General features: G+C 43.9%; 1 protein-coding gene across 6 annotated transcripts in view; it reads right to left on the bottom strand.

Annotated features, from left to right (window-relative positions):
* SLC4A11 (solute carrier family 4 member 11) overlaps positions 1-22,000 on the bottom strand; it is a 144,419-nt gene that overhangs the window by 19,591 nt on the left and 102,828 nt on the right. For all 6 annotated transcript variants that reach the window (XM_083833302.1, XM_083833303.1, XM_083833300.1 and 3 more), the window contains 5 exons: positions 14,449-14,533; positions 6,372-6,497; positions 5,602-5,715; positions 4,610-4,742; positions 4,228-4,301 (listed from right to left, as the gene is read on the bottom strand). In XM_083833302.1, the coding sequence (XP_083689428.1) occupies positions 4,228-4,301; positions 4,610-4,742; positions 5,602-5,715; positions 6,372-6,497; positions 14,449-14,533 (532 nt within the window). The remainder of the gene's footprint in view (positions 1-4,227; positions 4,302-4,609; positions 4,743-5,601; positions 5,716-6,371; positions 6,498-14,448; positions 14,534-22,000) is intronic.

Below are 22,000 nucleotides of genomic sequence, written 5' to 3' on the forward strand. Positions count from 1 at the left end.
TCTCATGAAGCCAGCACTTCACAAAATTTTCACTTCTTTTGCCAGACAAAAATTACACTGATCTAAATCAACAGGTATGGAAGTATGTAAGTGCTTATAGTGCTAATTATATTTTATTCCTAGCATTGGAATCACTGCTCTTAAGCATAAAACAGACACCTACTTTCAGCAGGCTGCTAGAAAATTACATCAGGATCTCTGAAAAAATTAAGAGCAGACAGACTGCCTGGATCCTTAAAAGGACTGCACAATGCACAGTAATTACTTTTCCTCCAGGGCTGGTCCAGATTTAAAGATAAGTGTTGACAATATGCAAAATCTGGCAGAACATTTAAATTCACACTGCAAATTGAAATAGAGTTATAGAGCATCTGAAGTAAACCTGTACAAGTGGAACGGTAATGCCTCTGGAATTGTCCATAAATGTATTAGATTAGCTCAGTTAAGAGTCATTTATACAAGTAATTAACCATTGTAAATGCACTCCTGCTTTTGAGCATTTAGACAAGTCATGTTGCCATTCCTATGGCACTGGCTGGCTCCAAGCACACAAATGTGGTGTTGGGATGGTTTCACCTCTTTTTGGAGCTAGAACCTGAGGTGTCACAAGGAACATGTAAAACCATGAAGTAGGAGTTACTAGAAGTTAGGTTTTGCAGCCTTGCTACTCCCATGTTGTGTGACTGCAAGGCAACACCCACTCTTCCCCACACCAACAGGGAGATACAGGAGGATGTAAGCCACCATGTCAGAAATTTACACCCTCTGCCTTTCTTTACTTTAAACAAAAATATTCCTTCAGGCTTTGCAGAAGGAAACTCAAAAGATTCAGGGCAAGACCATCCCCTTTAAACAGAAACACAGCAATGAAACTCAGGCTATAATGTTCTTCATAACATTCTCCACCCTGCACCCCCTCAAATAATAAAAATCCAATTTCTGAAAACCCCAAGCAGCTCAGCTTTTCCATCTGCAGCAGCTACAGGGAAAACAGGCAAAACAAATACTAAGCTTTTGAAAGGAGACCAAAACAACCCTTAAGCATTCTTGCGAAGCACAACTGGTATTTGCAACCACCTTGGATTTGGCTGAAGCAGTTTGGGTTACTGCTGGTTTAGAGCTCGTCTCAATCTAAGATGCCTCACATTTAGCCGTGCTGCCACTCGAACAGCAGTTACAGCCTTCTTTGTACCGCTTTTATTTTTAAAAAAGAACTGAGGCAGGAATTCAACAGCAGGGTCCAACAGGACACGAAGGCCACAGGAGAAAAGCCCGGTTACTTCACATTCAAAACATTTGTAAGTGTAAACATCACAGAAAAAAAGCTTGCAGTTCAAGCTTTAACCTTTCAAACTGCTCCCAGCAGCAGCCAGAAATGAGGAGATCATCGCACTTTTAAGCATGAGAAAGCTTCCCCCAAGGAGTGATCCCGTTACGACCTCCATCAGCACCCTGTACTTGTGCATCGCGTGCTGCGGAAGAGGCTCTGCTGTCATTTCCTCTCTCCATCCTCGCAGCTGTGTCCAGCCCAGGCAGGACACCCACACCTGCTTTGCAAATAGGTAAACTGAGGCACAGGACACTGCCACGACCCGCACGCCAGCATCAAACAGGTTGCTGGAGGACTCGCTGTTTCCGGCTCTGAACATTAAAGGACACTCTTGTCATAAAAAGAATTACAGGGGTATTTCCTGGGGATCAGCAGCTGACCAGGCTACAAGCCTGTTGTCTGTCTCAGCTGATCCTAACCATTACTAAGTCCCAGAAACATGCACAATTACTAAGCATAAAAAGCACATACAGCTCTGCAACTACACAGGATGCATTTGAACACCTCTAATTAGGTTTGGAGTCAAGATCCAAGTTATTTTGTGTTGGGTCTTGGGGATTTTCTCAGTTCACCACACATAGCTACAACCGCAGTAATATTTTAAGGGCTGACGAAATCTCAACCCTGATACATAGGAAAAACTTTTGACATATTTTGTTTACTACGCTCAGAATGTGTTAACACAGTAGTGGGAGGCCTTTGTCCTGTACCATGATTTGTTATAAAATACTGAACTGCTGCAGATTTTGGCATTGGTTTGTTTAGATAACAAAAAGCTAAGTGAATCTTGCTGCCCCTGCTCAGAGCAAAGCAGGTGGTGCTCTTGCTGAAACAGAGCCATCCCGAAGCCTAGCACACGCTCAAGTTCCTTCCAACAACATTAACTTGTGTTATTTGCTTCAGCCAGTTTGTCGCTGTTTCCTGCAGAGTGCAGATGTCAAGATCAAACAAATACAGCTTCGGTGGCTGGGCCACACGCCGAAAACAAAGTGTCACCGGGATGGCTCTAACACGCAGCCCAATTCCTCTCTGTACAGTATCACATCCCTCCCCCCTTCTTTCCTGCATATGTATAGGTACCTTGCAAAAAACAAGGCTATGAACTGACCGAGGAAAACATATCTGAACAAAAGGAACATATCCTTCAACTCTAAGCATGCCCAAAAGTCCCTGTCAGCTAGCTAGCCATTACCAGGACCAGCTTCTTCCTCCTACTTAACTGTTCAACCCAAGTTTTGAGTGTGAAGGGTGGATGGCAGCAGCATCGCTGCCTGCTACAAAATGGGAGCAGAAGAGGAAAAGACAAGCCTGTGGCTGAGCTGTGCTGGTGTCATCTGTTTAAATATGAGTACTGAGAGGGTTAAGGATAAAGTCTGACTGCCAGCATCACTGCCCTTCTACACCTGGGAACCTGGCTGGACATGAGATCTCTTTTGTTGGTGCACTAAACACCCTCAGATGCAGCTCAAGCCAATAGGAGCTGGTAAATGAGCAGAGCACTGGCTTGATTTTATTGCCATTTTCCTATAAACTCAGCCCTTCCCAAGTTCAAGGGAGAATTACTGTAATTTACCAATTACACTGATTAGCTTCCAGCCTCCTCTGCTGTCCCCACTGAAGTACTACTTATATATTCCTGAAAGTTTGGCAGCAAAGATGAAAGGATGCTTTCTGCACCTTTAACTTGCATCCCATGCCCTTGTTACAGGGAATCAGCGCTCTGCTACAGAAACACTGCAAACATTTGCTAGTTATTCAACAGTATTCAACTGCTCAGTGCCACAGGGAGGCTGTTCCACATCTCTAAAACAGGGCACTAACAAGACACTTCGAGTAAAACACAGCTGCATATTCAGCAAGGAGAAAGCAAAGCATGCCAGAGCAGCTTCTCTTTCACCAGGCTTCGCCTGTGCAGGATATTTGAAAGAGGCAGGTGTTCTGCAGAGAAAAAAACACTGATTGCACAATCAAAGCATGTGCCCATGGAGCCAAATTAAGGATTCCCAATAAAGCCAGGAAATGTCTTGCTCCAAATTCCTTTGCAGTATCAAGACTCTTCTTTGAAGGTGTTCTCCTCACACACAAGATACTATGAGGAGCCAAGCATAAGGACCTTGAAATCACGTCATGTGCTTAGCATGGTTAGGTTCATCTTGAAGGATTTCAAGGGGATAGGCCCAAATCTGGGGCCACTGGACAATCAAAAAACACATTGAATCTAGACTTGTCCAGTTCCTTGTTGGGATGAACAGAAAGGCTGTCATCCATGTGTAATTTCTGTTAATGACTTTTACCTTCACAAAAACCTCCTGCCAATCCTGGTCGGAAAGAAAGGTGCTAGAGAAATGTGTTAAACCTGAAGGCTACTCACGGGTCCACATCCAGGAGTTAACCCAGAATGGGGAGCACGTGTGGAAAAGGCAGAATATAGCTTTAGCAGCATTCTAGAATGCACTGCAGTTTTTAAGTTGCCATTAAGGGAGAAGGGTGTCAGCTCATAAGAATGGACACTTTTTTTTTTACTACTTCCATCCATGTAGTTTAATAACATGGACAGAAAAGGTCTAGATGCACTGCATGTAAATCACTTTTTTGCTAGGATCATTCAAGAAGAGTGATATCAGGGGAAGACTGACAGCAACATTAATAATGGTTTCTCCTTTTGCTAAGTTAAAAAACTAATCCTATCTCAGCTAACTGAAACTAGAGACAATCGAAATTCTGCATATCCATATAAATTGCTGACACAGAGCTGCTTGTCTCAAGCACTTTGATCTTTTCCTGAAGACCCTGAAAGAACATGGAACAAGCGTCATGCATATTTGCAGCCTCATATTCCCCTTTGACAATGAAGCAAAGCAGAGACCTGGACTGAAGAGTATCATTGCAAGACTTACCTTTAATAATGCCTTTGAAGGCATCAAGCACAAATGTGATGGATATAAAAAGTGCAATTATTTCTTCTGTTGACCTGTGGAAAAAATCCCATGAATTAATATAGACATTACCAGAGTTTGCATTCAACTTCATTCAAAAGAAATAAGCATATTCATGCATTTACATGAAAATATACCAATTTTAGTTAGACTCCAACTCAGGAAAAAAAACAGTGAATCTTTAAAAGCTTCTTTCAAGCTGGAACAATAAGCCGAAATGATACTAGCCTCATCTCACGAAATATATTTTGCAGCAAGTTTGTAATTAAGGAGCTTGTAGAATGTATAATTTTTCCATTTGCTGAATAATCTGATCAAAACATGACTTCTTGAAAATAGCTACCTTTTAAAGAGCTTCATCAGAAGACTGAAATTAAAGAGGGAGTACATCACGAGGAAAAAGCTGTTCCACAGTCCAATCCAGGCATAGAAAGCACTGAAATCCAAGTTGTAGTCATCACAGATTCCTCGGATGACTGCAGAATTGAAGCATTTACATGTCAGATTAAGCTCCTGTCATCACCATCCCAAGATCCACATCTGCTTGATGAGAAAGTGAACCCCTTTCAAGACAGCCTAACCAACACCTACAGTGGACACCATTAAAACCCTGTTCTTACACTCCCCACGCAAACTTTGGGCAAACTAAATTTCTTCCCATCTCCCCCTCCACTATAAACAGGGAGAAGCACATGAAAAATATTCTCCCACGCTGCTCAAAGCATCTTTCCCCTAAGAATCAAGGCCACAGAATCAGCCCTTGGAATTTGCTCTCGCTGACACTTCAGGTACTGTTGAGCAAGGGAACTCATGTTTTTGTGCCATGCTTAATCAGTCACCTCAATGAACTAAAACCTCAAACCTTTAAATGTCTTAAACTTTTCAAGCTAGTTGGAGCCCATCTGATCACATCTAAAGATGCAGATTGAGTTTGCTCCTTTACACCTCTAGCTCAGTAATATCTCACAGCTGTAACTGGAAAGCTACTTATCACACTTTCAGACCAACAACAAACCCTTGCTACTGGCCTCTTAGCTTCAACACAATTAAACGTGGCTCCCTGAGAAAACCACCTGACAAAAAGATTTCCTCCTTGGAGCAGAAATGCTTACTCTCAAAATGTTTTCTGTGCAAGATGGTTCCATCAGAAACCAAGTTTCTTTAACTAAACACGAATCAAATTCCTTTTCTCTCAGCACCAACAGCACCCCTTTAAAACTGGATTAAGAAAAACACAACGAGAGCACTAACAGAGCTTGCAAGGTTCTCATACAAAGTCCCTTTCCACCAACTGCAATCACATCAGGCCCCAACATACACATTTAATAGGCTTACCATTAATGTAGAGTGCTAAAGGAGCCGTAGTTAGGAGTACAACTAGAGGTTGCCCCGAAAAGAGTGCATAAAGCAGCCCTCCGATACACTGGCCAACGATTGTCTTCTGCACATCTATGAAGAATTGGGAAGGATGGAAAAACATTTTTTCTAACCAATGAACACTGAATTCACAGAGAACAATATTTAGAACATATAGAGGTAAGACTTTGTGAAAATATGAAAAGACCCTTTGCTGGCAAGCTTGTATTAATAAAATAGTTCAAGAAGGGACCTACAAAGATTGAGTCCAACTGCACAATAATTTAGGATGCCATCAAGTTTCATTCAGGAGGAGACCTTCAGGACAAGATTTCAGCTACGAATTTAATGAACTGCAATAGCAGCAGGAACTGCTTCAGGGCCCCAGCTGGAACAAAGCAAATCATCATCCACTATACCAGTGGTTTGGATACTGGCAATCAAATTCAGATCAAAAGCATGGGAGCTTGTCCTAGGGGAAGGATGTGCAGGTAATGGCATAGTTATAAGGCAAGCATTATTTAAAAATATGGTAGAATACATCTCTGTCCATCAGAGTCTGATGATACTGCCTAAAGTGTTCAACTGCTTGTCTTGTGAGGAAAAACTCCTGAGCCTAATTTAAAAAAACAAACCTCCAGTGGTGTTTTAGTCTGCAAAGAAAAGCAATCAAAACTTTGAGTGACCAGAGCCACCCAACTGGAATATACGGGATCCTAAAAAGAGCTGCACAAAAAGGATAAACTTACCAATAGCTCCTCGGGTGTTTTCATCGTTGAGGGACCCAAATGCAATAGATGGAAGGAGGCAGGCAAAATACAGAAAGATCATAGTTGTGATGTATTTTCCTATAGCCTTGTTGTTTCCAATAATACCTAGTGTAAACCCAAAAAGTAATGTTAGTGGTGCCCACTTGGAAAGCATTCAAACCCTCTTCACAACAGCCACATGTACCGTTAACCCTTTTAATACTGAAAGGCAGAAGTAGAAATTTTCCACACTTTGCTCTTAAACATATAGGTAGTCTTTGACACTTGCTTTTGCACAACCATAGTTCTATTCATCTGAGACCTGAACTAGAAGCACCAACATGCCACCAGACTGACTGCTTCAACAGACACCTCTGGCATCATCAAAAACAGGGAACGCCAGAAGCAGTTTGTTCGGTTTTGCCAGCCCAAGAAGTTCTGAAGAGGATCAAAGCAGAAGCCAGAAACATAGGGCTCAGAAATCCCTATCGCCTGCCTTTTTAATACCAACTTTTTTTTTGCAGGCAATCTCTGCTATGGCCCTAACAAGTTTCACGATGATCTTCCCAACTCACAATGCTTTGGGCAAGAAAACATGAAGCACTTCACTTTCCCCTAGGCAGAAATCTGAGTTACAGGCTTGAATCAATAATGTGCTATGCTGAGCCAATTAGTGCTAGCAGACTTACAAAAACAAATAGCACAAGAGGTCAGGAATGCGTACATTAAGAGAGTTTTGCTTTAAAAAAAAGCCTTCTGAAAGAATGGCTTTTCTTTTCTTTCCATCCACTCACCCCCTCTCATCTCCATCGGAACACATACGCCAGGCCACAACAAAAGCAGCCAGAAAGAGAATTCAAGTGTCATATTGTGACTTTAAGGACCTCTAAAGTAGTTTATCTTCCCCTTTCCAGTTTTCAGGCTGATGTCCATCCTCAGTGCGCTCATATCACCCCATAAGAGAAATGACACAAGATGACAACATCTGATATTGTTCAAGGCCTTTTTTTTTTTTCCATTGAGCAGCCTCAGAGAGAGCCTCTTCCAAAGAAAACCCACTCTTGCAACAACCTTCGACCTGCCTGTGCCACCATCCTTGATGATGCCCCTGCAGACACCTGTACAGGCCTGGAGTCACCCAAATCACCTTTTGTGGAAGCCACCCAAACAGTGAACTCCCACACACGCATCTGCCCCTAAGCTCCCAAAATCCCACGTAAGCCTCCCAAAATACCACGCTAGCATCAGTCTCTTGCTGAGGGAGCTACAAGCCAATGAGCTGAATCAGAAGGGAGGACTTGAGGACCTTGCGTCTTAGGCTGCTGGTGCCAAACAGAGAAAATTTGAGCATTGCCACAACAGACTAACTATCACTGGAGTGAAAAGCAATCACTCAATGACTTTGAGATCTTATCAAACATCTGTTTTCTGCACCGCTTGCAGTGCAGAGATAAGGACAGAAGGAGGATGCAAGAGCCAAAAAACAGAGATGGTGTGTAATGATCAGGCAGACACCTGAGTAAAGGACACCTTGTGATGGCTCCTGCTCGCAGACAAGACAGACACAAACAGCACTTCTGATGCTCCGCATCCTTGAAAAAAGTAGAGAAAACAAGCAGTGCTGAAACTTAACGGGAGACATCTCAAACATGCAAACGTAAGCCTGACCTTCCAGGAGTCATGGGACCAGCCACTTTGAGGCAGATTCTTTTCAGCTTATTGTGAAGATTCAGAAACCACAAACCACATTCCTGACCACTCTTGGCAACCACAGGGCCTAAAATGTCTTTTTTTTGCAGATGAAGTCTTCTCATGTGATCAAGTCAAACAGCTACAGGCTCTTACCTCACAGCTGCAAGTGCCTGAGACATTTCTAGACATTTTTGCCTAGAAAAAATGAAAGGCTCGGCAAGGCAAGTAGTGACCAAGTGGTAGTTTTACAAGTAGAGATTGTCACTTCTTGTTCTGGGGACTCTGTGTGGCTTCAGCAAGCAGTTTTGGACAAATGAGTCTCTTCAACATGAAAGGAGAGAAGCAGCACCATTTGAAAGCATTCGTAAAGCAACAGGCAAGAGAAATAAATCAAAAAGTGCTCATTTTCTGAGCAGAGAAAGCTTTGTAAGAGGTGAGGCTCCTTTTAAAAAGCTTTCAGTTAAATAAACCACAGCATAAGGCAGGGGAAGGAAGGGAGAAGCGTTGAAGGGCATCATAAAAGCTTGTGTGGCTTTTGGCTTCAGCTTCAATGCTTGCAAAGCAGGAGTTAAAGCAGGAGTCCATGCTGACCACAGAGGACCTTATGCCACACCATGGTTGGGTTCAAGATTTCCAGTAGAAGGGAAGTCTGTTTTCAGCCACAAGAGATCTAAAGAGCAAAGAATCCTTTCTGGTGGGCAGCAAAACTTACCTCATAATGGAGACAATAACAACAAATTTGACATACCCTTTCACACAAATCATCACTCTTCAATTGCAGTTAAAATCATAGAATCATAGAATATCCTGAGTTGGAAGGGACCCTTAAGGATCATCAAGTCCAACTCTTGATACCGCACAGGTCTACCCAAAAGTTCAGACCATGTGACTGAGTGCACAGTCCAATCTCTTCTTAAATTCAGACAGGCTCGGTGCAGTGACCACTTCCCTGGGGAGCCTGTTCCAGTGTGCAACCACCCTCTCTGTGAAGAACCCCCTCCTGATGTCGAGCCTAAATTTCCCCTGCCTCAGCTTAACCCCGTTCCCGCGGGTCCTGTCACTGGTGTTAATGGAGAAAAGGTCTCCTGCCTCTCGACACCCCCTTACGAGGAAGTTGTAGACTGTGATGAGGTCTCCCCTCAGCCTCCTCTTCTCCAGGCTGAACAGGCCCAGTGACCTCAGCCGTTCCTCGTACGTCTTCCCCTCCAGGCCTTTCACCATCTTTGTAGCCCTCCTCTGGACACTCTCCAACAGTTTCATGTCCTTTTTATACTGTGGTGCCCAGAACTGCACACAGTACTCGAGGTGAGGCCGCACCAGCGCAGAGTAGAGCAGGACAATCACCTCCCTTGACCTACTAGCGATGCTGTGCTTGATGCACCCCAGGACACGGTTGGCCCTCCTGGCCGCCAGGGCACACTGCTGGCTCATATTCAACTTGCTGTCAACCACGACCCCCAGATCCCTCTCTTCTAGGCTGCTCTCTAGCATCACATCGCCCAGTCTGTACGTGCAGCCAGGGTTTCCCCGTCCCAGGTGCAGGACCCGGCACTTGCTCTTATTGAACTTCATGCGGTTGGTGATCGCCCAGCTCTCTAACCTATCCAGATCCCTCTGCAAGGCCTTTCCACCCTCAATCGAGTCAACAACTCCTCCAAGTTTGGTGTCATCAGCAAACTTGCTCAAAATACCTTCTATTCCTACATCCAGATCGTTTATAAAAATATTGAAAAGTACCGGCCCTAAAATGGAGCCTTGAGGGACCCCACTGGTGACCGCCCGCCAGCCTGACGCAGCCCCATTTACCATAACCCTTTGGGCCCTGCCCGTTAGCCAATTGCTCACCCATCGTATGATGTTTTTATTTAGCTGTATGGTGGACATTTTGTCCAGTAGGATCCTATGGGAAACCGTGTCAAAAGCCTTGCTGAAGTCCAAAAAAATCACATCAGCTGGTTTCCCTTGGTCCAAGTACTGCTCAAGTACTGTCTCCTTATACAGACTCAGATGAGACGAGCACCAAATTCCAGCATTAATCACAACTTACCTTTTAAAATCAACATCTGGCTAAATATTTTCAGGGTTTATTTGCAACCCGGGGACTGACATTACTTCATTTAAAAGAAGGTGGGCTGCATTATGGTGCCATTTCATCTGCAGCAGGCTCATAAAGCCATCAAGGAGTGTGTCACTCCAACTGCACCATGTAAATTTATAGCTGAAAATCAACTCAGTCCAGCTGTGAGATTTGAGTAGCTGACTATTACAGAAGCAATCCCTTGAAATTAAGGTACATCTACACACTGAAAGAGGAAGCAATTATGTTCATCAACGTGACAGTTCTATTTTACTTGCTTGAATTTCTGAAATGTCTCTTTTTAAATTACAAGGTTAGAGTTTCAGAGAGTTCTGCAGCATTACTGGCCTCACTTTGCCCGGTATTATGCACCAATAAATGAAGAGCAACAGACCCAGAGGCTGGGACTTGAGCTCCTGAAGTCTGCTAATTGTAGATTGACTGAACCAAGCCTGAGACAGATGGACATTGTGAAGTGTTTGACTATTAACGTTCCTTCCCAATTCTCTGAAATCTCTAATGCAAAGCAAGTTTAATTATACACATTTGCATCAGCAATGATGTGCCTATTAAACCTGGATTAAAAAAGTCACCTTTCAACAGTAAAAACATTGAAGATATCTGTAGGTTGTCGTAAGTTTAGTCATAAAATGCAAAACAAACTTCTGCTAAAGCCCTCAAGCTGGACTTTCACTTATGTTAGTGAGTGCTGGACTCTGCTCAGTTTTCTGAAGATGGACAGAAAACAAATCTTCCCTAAAGTCCTAGGAAGAGTAAATCACATCACAAGTGAGACCAAGAACTTTGCTGGAAAAGGAAACCCAGCTGATCTTGTGGCAGAGAAGCCAAGCATATGCTCAGACTAGGGAAGCTCAAAGAAACAAATCAAAGATTCAAAGCTTAAACTTCTTATTTCTTCCAGCCTATTGGAGAAACATTCACACAGAAAACAAGATGCTTTTATAGATCCCCATCCAACCACTGGAAAAGACCTGCAACAAATCAGAGCTGCGAACCCAGGTCACGGTGCCAGAAAGCCAGACCTCAGCTGGGCTTTGAACTCTTGCATCCAGCCCTGAATGAAGGGCTGCAGAGCGATGCAGGAGCTACCCCAACATCTAACCTAGGGCAGGAGAAGCACTAAGGGAAGAGGCCTATCTGCAATTGCTATTTTTCCTCCTCTGTAAAGGACACAATCCTGCCAAGAAGGCTGGCCAGAGCAGCCAGGTGGGGTAGTCAGTGAAGGTTTGGCACATGCCACAGGCAAGATTTTACTAGGTTTGAGCTCTGTGCTATCCTAGGCAGCCAGCAACACAACTTCCCTCTCAAATCACATTTAGCCAGGGCCTTCAAGCCTTCCTTCTAAGCATATCCACATTACAGGGAGCTTTGGGAACTCTCCCTCCTGCAAAGCGTCACCACCAGGTCCTGAGGACACTGCTGGCAGATGAGCTCGTGTTCCTTGTGGGAGCTGGTTGGGGACGCCCTTTGCAGGACCAAGGACAGGGAGAAATCCACATCTCCAAACTATTCCCCACCCATTGCTGTAGGCTAAGGACACAGGTCAGGGAGAACAGGGTTCAGAATAATCTCTTCCATTCACCTTCCTTCCGTGAGAGGTGAAGGGATACAGCAGAAAACAGCATCAAAGCTCACTATAAAAGCCTCAGACACCTCAAATTCCCCCATGAGCACACCACACACTGCAAGTCTTCTTTCCTCTGCTGTACCAGAGAATATACACCAAAGAATAAGGGTTACAACTTTAAGGGGTTGTGGGAAACTTATAGGTGAGCCCAGGCACAATTCCCTCTTTCATTCAAACCTGTCCCAGTAAAAAAAAAAAAAAATCAAGAAGCTCCTATGGTTCTACTGAATGTGCGTGTAATATTGATAGCACAAGTGCTTTGAACCTATTGACAAGGTCAGATCTGTACAAGCTTCTTTTAAAGGAAAGCAGAATCCCATAAACAAGGGTTGTCTTAATCCTAATTTTAAAGAAAAATTACAGGTGTTCCTAGACTCAGCATAATCCAATTGCTCATCTCCAGATGCTCCTGCTAACAGATGACCTATTAGAAGTCCCCCATACCACCAATTCTGGAGGAAAAGTTGAGGAAACTCTTCCCTCTTCCTTGAGTGTTCAGTAGTTGAAGTCAAGCTGCACTAAACAGACAAGACTTCTACAATCCAATACAGACTTAAATTCCTAATCTGGAGGAAAAAAAGAGAGGAAGATGACTCCTTTCTGCCTTCTTTCAAATCACGATGGTTAAGGATAATTTAAAGGCCAGCTTTGCACAGCATGTGAATGAGATCAATCGCACAAGAAGTCCAACTGACAAAACACTTGCTGGCCCTACAAAAGCCTTATTATTTATCACCCTGCTCTTAATCGGTTTATCTGTCTAAACCAAAATCCCAGGATGCTTCTCAGATTAAGGATTTAGAGACTCCAACCATTCAAAAAGAGAAGCATCTTTGCAATTCAAAGCTCTTTGATGATGTACATGTGATTGTCTGGAGCACAGATATTTGGATAGCTCAAATCCCTGAAGTTTTGGTATACTGCTGCTTTGAGATGGTCCAGGAATTTCACATTCCTGATCACCTTCAGTCTTGGTGGTTTATGGCAGATGCTTTAAGCTCCATCTGGTTTTCATTCCATGCAGATCCTTAAAGAATTTATCTTAATTTCTGGTTTCTGGGAAGAAGTGGCACATGCTAACATATATAGGTTTTTGAAAATCCTCCTCTCCCCCATCTCATACATGAGAGCACAACAGCTCTTAAGGTGAACTTTACATTTGAGCTGCAATAGTTTAAGTTTCACCCTGCTATAGCTGACAGACCCAGGGCCAAGAAGCAGCACATACGGGTTATTCTGTATGCATGCAAAGCCAGAGCACAGACCCTGAAAAGAACTCCAAGATCTGCTGAGAGACGATGTTGGCTGCAGGACCATCAAATAGTGCACTTTGTGAACTGTTTGCTGCACTCAGGATGCAGACAGCCACAGGTAGGAGCAAGCAGACAGCCATGTTTCAGTGTTCCCCACAGGATGCTTCTCCTTGAACAGCAGTCTTGCAGCAAATCCCTTCTGAAGTGCTTTGTTTCCCCTTTACAATGAACTGCTGGACTTTGACAGCCCCAGAAAGCAACAGCCATGGAGATGAAGTATCCTGAAACTACTCCAGAGGTGTCCAGATCAGGAGCTTATGTCCTCTGACAGACCTGGTACTAATGATACACTTGCCAAGAAACTATTTTGTTTTGCATCAGGCTCCTTGCTGTTACCCTGAAAATAATTGATCCCTCTTCCTCCTCAACGTGCCCTTGACCCCCAGAAAAATGTAGTGTTAGCTAGACTTTAGTGGCTTTGCACTAAAATACTTCTCTGTAAAATGGGGCTTGGGTGGGCATCTTGCCTTCTTATACCAGTTCCGAGGGTGACAGCCTTCGGCAGAGGTGCGTGTTGGGACAGTTGTGCCTTGAGATAAGGAGTTTAACAGCAGAAAGGTGCTTGATAGAGCCCCTGGATTCTCCTTGTCTACACTCTGCATCTGTATTTCATGCAAACCTTTTGGGTTTGATTCCAGATATTTGAAGATATTAAATAAGTCTCCCAAAAAGCTGTAAGAAACTGAACATGCTTCCATATCAGGCTGAAGCTGTGTAACCCTGTTGGTAAAGATTTTTCATGGCCTTTAAGAACCTCTGAAAGCCCGAAGTAGAAAGGGAGAAAGTGACTCTGAAAACCAAGAAGGCCATCACAGGAGCTATATAAAGCCCAAAACATGAGGCTCAGTATAAGCATTGTATTGCTGTTCCAGTGATCTGACTACAGCAGACAAGCTATATCTTGTTTTTAAGGGGTACAGAGCCGAAGTTAGCACTGCTTGGGTTTTCTTTAAGCATTCTCAACTCCAACAGCATCTTCATAATGGCTACTGATTCTGGCTTACCAGGACAGCAGAAAGGATCTATTAGGCCACCACTGACTAATTAGGTCTCTATGAGTTGATCTGTGTTTGCACACACCCATAATCAATCTATTTAACTGCCTCATTGTTTAATAAAAAACAAAATCTACATAAAGCTAGCACCTTCATTAAGGGAACACTGCAAGCTTCTCATCTACGATGTGCCACACCACCTATTCACTGGCTTTTATCAACATATTCTTTTGAATAAGAAATGAGAGCTATTACACATATCAAAGAACATTCAGTGCACACTGTAAACAGGACATTGTATCACAAAAATTTAAAATCAGGCCAATGCTTCCATAAACATTGGCCAACATACCGTCAGTGAAGTCCAAAGCGTACACTGGAAATCTTCGTGCAATGTCATCAGAAATCCCCTTGCCAACATTGAGAAACTCGTGCAACTAAAGAAAGGAAGGAAATGCTGTGTCAGTTTAAAGGCTCATGTATTGTTAAAGAGATTAACCTCCTTATTCAATACTGATAGGAGAAAAACTGGTCATTTTGAATAGGGCATTCAAATTGGATTTTGTAATGATAATAAAAATAAACCCTTCACACTTCAAATTGTATCCTCAAAAGCATTGTAAAAGAGAAAAAACCCCCAGACCACCCTGTTTTCCTCCCTTCCTTCCCTCTTTCCCCTCCCATCCATATCCGCATCCCTGATTTGCAGGTGGGGGAGCTGATGTATAGCATCGAAGTGACCTGCTGAAAACACCCCGGCCGACAGCAGGATTAGACCTTAGGGCACTGGGTAATACCTGGGTACCCACTGGATTAACATGAGGTCAGGGATGCCCTCCCACTGCTTCAGCCAACTTATGTATTGTATCAGGAACTCTTCCCCAAATTCATGTGAAGCCTCCAAAAGGGGATCCCTGGAAAGTGCTCTTTTCCTTGGCATCACTACAGAAGAGACCTCAAATTGGTATAGTAAGGGAAGTAAGGCCATCTACATCCCAGACTCTACCCCAAGGGAACAAGTTGGAGTAGCTTCACAGCCAAACTGTAGCTTCTGCCCACGAAAAGTCAATAAGATCATTGTGAAAGTGTTCCAAAACTCTGATGTGTTCCTTTTACTTCTGGTCTGGGGGCCTGCGAGGTGCAGTATGTCTGCTTATATGAGCTGACGCACAGCACAGGCAAGGAGGAGCTTTTTAGAAACACACAACAGCTGCTGTTGACTTACAGCCTCCTAGTTCTCAACCACATCCTTACAGAAAGCACATGGAAAGCATCAAAGCAGGCAACACTTGCAAATGAGGCACCTGTCAGGTTTTTTTTCCTGTTATCCTCAACTCAGAGTACAGGGTCTGGCTGGGCTGGAGTTAACTTTCCCTGCAGCAGCCCATACAGTGCTGTGCTCTGCACTTGGAGCTAGAACAGCATTGGTATCACACCAGTGTTGTGTCTGTTGCTGAGCAGTGCTGGCACAGCACCAAGACTCCCTCCAAGCCCCCACAAAAGCCAGCAGGCAAGGAGGGGACATCACCAGGGCAGCTGACCTAAAGCAACCAGAGGGATATTCCTTACCATAGGGGGGTCACATTCAGCAGTAAAAGGTGGGAAAGGAGAAGGGGGGGCCCTGTTATGAAGGCATCATGAAGTCCTCCCAAAAAACTGCCAGGCATATTGAAGCCCTGATTCCCAGGATGTGGCCAAACATTGCTCATTGATCACAAAATCACCAAATCATCTAGGTTGGAAGAGACCTCCAAGATCACCCAGTCCAACCTCTGACCCAACACTAACAAGCCCTCCACTAAACCATATCACTAAGCTCTACAGGAGTTTTTTTTCCTTCCCTTTGTGCTTCTGCATGGCCTTTGCTTGTACCCTCCTCTTTTCTTGCCTCCTTTTTCCCTTTAATTATCCTTATTTCAACCCATAACCCCCCCCCCCCCTTTTTTTTTTTTCTTTCCAGCATACTTTCTTCTCCCCCTCTTCTTCTGAGGAGGGTGGAAGTGAGAGCAGTTGTAGTGGACCTCAGCTGCCCAGGAGGATAAAACCACCACAACATACTACTCCAAACATCACCTTTACACAGCGCTAATTACCCCAGCTGCCTCACATTAAGCACTGCAGGTGTTCCCTGAAGGACAAGGCACACAAGATGCACGACCTCTGCTGTGGGGTATAAGGGGAAAAGAAAATCACAGATCAAATCTACCCAAACAGGCCACCTCAAACAGCATGGAGGAGGACATCTTTCTAGTTTTTTGGCTGCCTTTTCTTTTGTAGAAACTGATAGAAACTACTACTTTAGAAGGGACTCAGCCCTACAGTGCTCATTTAACAGACCATATGCAGCTTTGCTTTTTCTCATGGGGCTTATCTGCCTTGCAGTGTCTGGAATTTCAGGGTTACATCACAAGATAAAAAAAATAAAAACACCGCCTGTAAAGAGAATACGCCACAGCACACACCCAAAACCCCCAAGCATAAGAGATCCCTCAAAGGACCAACTCCTTTATCAGTCATTATCACATCTTATATTTCAGCTATTTAAGTAAATTGTTGTATTTTGCCGATACACCTGTATTATTTCAGGACAGTTTCAAATCTGTACCCTGAAAAATCAGGAGGAAAGGAAAACAGACAACAGCATATCTGCATTTTAAGCACTTCTGAGAACTATGAACTTCACCCAACAGGCATATTTGGACATCAAAGCCACGCGCACTTGAAAAGCAATTTAATTTTGCCCCCCAGAAAGACATTCCTGAAGGCACGAGTCAGCCAGAGAATCACAATAGCTTTAATGACTAATATGTTTACTTGTCTCACGGCAGCGAATATGGGAAAGGGATGCTCAGTGCAGCTCACCTTCGGGGGAAGAATCCACACGCCTGCTGCTTGCCTGGGGCTGAGCACAGGGTGGGGATGGAAGGGGCACTCATGCACACTGCCTAATTGTAGGCAGCAGTGGACAAGCAGAAAAAGCACCAACCTTCTTGCCCCATGTGATAAATTAGCGGGTGTTTGTTCATTGTCTTTAAAAGGAATTCAGAGGATCTGCTGAGAAGATAAGGTTTTGCAATTTACGACCTTGTTAAGGGGGAAGACTAAGCAAGTAGATAGTGGGGAGGGGGTGTTGGATAAACATCCTTGGTAAAACAAAGACTCTGTGAAATACTGTTTCCCGCTTCACTACCCTCCCCCTTGAACACGAGCACAACGCATGATCATTGAAAGAAAAACAACGACCCCCAACAACGAACTGCGCAGCTTCAGAAGGTCCAACAAGTCCTGACAAGCCGAAACTTGGATGCTATAAAACGGCGACACTGAAAAGGGAAAGTTGCGTGCTGTGATGGAGCGGAGACTCCCCAGCCGCCCAGCGCTGTTTTGCTTGTGCCTGCTTAATTAATAAAATATTTCTGATAGACCAAGAAATTTGTATGGTCTCACTTATAACAAATTTGGTGCCGTGACTCGGATGAAGGCGGATTGACTGGGAATCCCTCTAGGGGAGGCGCCCCGCCGATTTCGGCGGCCCCGGGAACGGGAAATCCCGCTCGAGCCCTTCACCGACGAACCCAAAATTAGGCACAAGCAAATAAAACCGGTAACCCCAAGCAATCTTTGTGCACGAAGACCGAACGAAGACCCACGGGGTGGGTAAGTATAGGCCGGTGATCCGTTCGGTTGGGGTTGGTGATCCCGGAGTGCGTCTGTGTGAGACGTCCAATTGCGGACGAAGTGAGTGCGGACCCCTCGGTAGTGCGGTTCCCACATCCCGCGAGGGACTGGGCCACGACCAGGGGGAAGCGGCTCTGTGTGTGTGTGTGAAGGCACTCCGGAAGATGGGACAGAAGAAGAGTAAGCCTTGTGGTCCCATGGGTGGGGTAATGCCTAGTGCTAGGTTGCCCCCTATTCCCCCAGATAGTCCACTGGGGTTAATGATTAAGAATTGGAGTGATTCCCCTTTTAGGCGGGGAAAGGATAAAGTAAAAATGATTCATTATTGTGTTGAAGTTTGGGGAGGTAGGCAAATTATTGGCCCATATTCGGGTCGTTTGAAGACTGGGTTTGCCAAGCCTTAAACATTTATGTAAGTGCAAAGGAACCTTTTTGTTTAGAGGAGAGCGAATATGCAAGCCTTTGGATTGGCTCAGAGAATGGAGTTAATCTGTACTCTCTGTACCCTTTAAAAGAAAAAGGAGGGGCAAAATTACAAATTGTGGAGCAAGAGATAAAGTACCTGGGTCACCAGTTAAGTAAGGGGACTAAGAAGTTAGACCCAGGCAGAATCAGTGGAATATTGGCTTTAGCATCCCTGCGAACTAAAAAGCAGGTACGGCAACTGTTAGGGTTGACCGGATACTGTAGACAATGGATAGAAGATTATAGTGGAAAGGTTAAATTTTTATATAACAAGCTGAATAAGGATGGATTACTCAAATGGACAAAAGAAGATGAGGAACGACTGAACAAGTTAAAGGAGGAACTAGTACGCCCCCCCCCCCCAGTGTTAAGCTTACCAGATTTAAGGAGGCTGTTTTGTTTTTTTTTTTTTTGTGAACAGCGCAGAAGGCACAGCATACGGAGTGCTGGCCCAAGAATGGGCAGGGAGTAAAAAAAAAACAAACCTGTGGCCTATTTGTCTAAATTATTGGATCCGGTTAGCCGGGGTTGGCCAAACTGTTTGCAGGTAGTGGTAGCTGCTGCCTTGTTAGTGGAAGAAGCACAGAAGATCACTTTTGGGGGGGAAATCAAAGTAATATCTCTACACAATATATGTGGGGTACTGCAACAGAAGGCAGAGAAATGTATCACTGACGCCAGATTATTAAAATATGAAGGAATTTTGATTTCCTCTCCAAAATTAACCTTAGGAACAACCTCCCTACAGAACCCTGCTCAATTTCTTTATGGGGAACCAAATGAGTCCTTAGGACATGATTGCCTCCGAAATATAGAAGAGCAAACGAAATTGAGACCTGATCTAGAGGAAGTGGAATTACCCATTGGTGAACAGATATATGTGGATGGTTCCTCGAGAGTAGTCGAGGGAAAGCAAAAATCAGGATACGCGTTAGTAAACGAGAAAACATTTGAGATAGTGGAATCTGGACCTTTGAGCCCTAGCTGGTCTGCCCAAGCTTGCGAGCTATATGCCATATTGCAGGCCCTAAAATTGTTGAAAAATAAAAGCGGTACAATATATACAGATTCAAAATATGCTTATGGGGTAGTACATACATTTGGTAAAATATGGAAAGAAAGGGGGCTCATCAATTCACAAGGAAAGGGTTTAATACATCAGGAATTGATTACCCAGGTTTTACAAGCTATCAGAGAGCCCAAAGAAATTGCTGTAGTACATATAAAAGGGCATCAAAAAGGCCTCACCCCTCAGGTTAGGGGTAATAATCTAGCAGATCAGGAGGCAAAAAGGGCAGCATTAATGAGTATAAGAATTATAAGAACGAGGGAAGATTGCCCAGACTGTGGGAAATACTTAATACTTATACTTAATATATAATAATTAATATAATAATTAATAATATAATAATATATAATAATGCTTAATATAATACTTAATACTGTGGGAAAGGCTTAAAGGAATTTCCATGTTATGATTGCTGGAGTGAATGGGGAGTTGATGGGATTGAATGCAATTGTTCAGAGGAAGAAAGCCCGCCTTATAAAAACTGCTACAAGTGCGGGCCGACTAACTCCCTGTGGTCGAATGGACCCATTCCCCTCCCCTTACTCTGTTTCACTAATACAGAAGAAGACAAGATGACACAAATGGGGGTTCAAAAAAAAAAAAAACCGATAAAGGGAAATGGGTACTGCCTGATGGACGGGAAGTGTTACCAAAATCAGTAGCTATGAGGGTGCTACGGAGATTTCATGAACAGACGCACTGGGGTACTCAGGCGTTGGTGGATCAATTTGCCACATATTATATGTGTATAGGGATTTATAATATAGCAAAGAGGATCGTAAATGATTGCATAACTTGTCGGAGGGTAAATGCTCAACACATGAGAAAAAGGGTCCCGGGAGGAGGACGAGAATTGGCACATCGACCTTTTGCAAAGATTCAATTAGATTTTACTGAACTTCCAAAAACAGGGCGATATAGATACTTATTAGTTATTGTAGACCACCTCACAAACTTTGTTGAAGCATTCCCTACGGCAAGGGCCACAGCTCAAACCGTGGTAAAGATATTATTAGAAAGCATCATACCCAGATACGGGGTAATAGAAGCAATTGACTCTGATCGAGGCCCACACTTTGTGTCAAAGGTATCCCGAGACACGATGAAGGCTCTGGGAATTAAATGGGAATATCACACTCCCTGGCATCCTCAGAGTTCGGGAAAGGTAGAACGAATGAATGGTGAAATTAAAAGCAACTAACAAAGCTTATGATAGAGACTAAAACCTCCTGGGTGAAATGTTTACCGCTTGCACTATTGAATATCTGGACATAGCCCCGAGCCGATGTCGGAATCTCACCTTTTGAAAGGCTGTATGGTATGCCTTATGATTTAGAGATGCCATCTGATCACCCCCAGGTACAGGATATCCAATTAAAACCTTATTTAATACAGCTTATGAACCAACGGAGGGAGTTGCAAGCGAAAGGCTTGGTGGCTAGATATAGCAATCCATAGGATACAACCTGGAGATAGGGTTCTAATTAAGACATGGAAAGAAACGTCTTTAACACCACGGTGGGGAGGCCCCTATGTTGTTTTACTTATCACAGAGACGGCTATCCAGACGGCTGAGAAGGGGTGAACGCATGCCAGTCGCGTGAAAGGACCGATCCAGAAAAGCAAATGGGAAGCGGTCGCAGGCCCTGATGACTTAAAGCTCACGTTGAAACGAACTCGATAAGTATGGTCTAACTGTCTATGTATCGTAAAAAAAAAAAAAAAAGGAGGAAAGGGGACCCTGTTTGATCAGAAAAAGGTCGCGGTTACCTGAGAAACTCCCCTGAAGAACACTGCTGCTGCCAAGAAGAACTTGCACCTTGTAGTTCGCTGCAACCGAACTGACAAGCGAGGCAGAGAGTGAAACGGTGGGGAATTACGTGGCCAGGTAAAGAACTCTGGAAAATGGGCCCTAGCCATTTTTTTTGCGATACATAGTAATGGGTACGATTGTTTACACTGTTCCTGGGTCTGCGCACCCTCACAAACCTTTTAAATGGAGCCTGATTAGATGGGAAGATCACCATGTTGTTCAGCAGATAACTACTGCTGGGGGACTGATAGGGAAGGCATCATCTATATAAAGAAGGAAGAGACTAAGAGTCCCCAACGGGTGGGACCAAATCAGAAACTGTCGGGGAGTGTTTTGAGGATTCAGCCTACACAAGCTTTTAGAATGCTAACTCCTAATAGCCCTAAACCGATTAGAGGCAGCTCACCTTATGCTTGTGCGTGCGAAATATGAATCTCTTGAACAGGAGGAGGATGACGCAGAAACTTTAATATTGAGCAAACAAGTGCTTCAAAAATTCATCAATGAACAAAATATGTTAGAAAAAAGAAAAAGGAGGGATTGTGATAAATTAGCGGGTGTTTGTTCATTGTCTTTAAAAGGAATTCAGAGGATCTGCTGAGAAGATAAGGTTTTGCAATTTACGACCTTGTTAAGGGGGAAGACTAAGCAAGTAGATAGTGGGGAGGGGGTGTTGGATAAACATCCTTGGTAAAACAAAGACTCTGTGAAATACTGTTTCCCGCTTCACTACCCTCCCCCTTGAACACGAGCACAACGCATAATCATTGAAAGAAAAACAACGACCCCCAACAACGAACTGCGCAGCTTCAGAAGGTCCAACAAGTCCTGACAAGCCGAAACTTGGATGCTATAAAACGGCGACACTGAAAAGGGAAA

This window comes from Anser anser (genome assembly GCF_964211835.1).
Source record: "Anser anser genome assembly, chromosome: 4".
NCBI classification, from domain to species: domain Eukaryota; kingdom Metazoa; phylum Chordata; class Aves; order Anseriformes; family Anatidae; genus Anser; species Anser anser.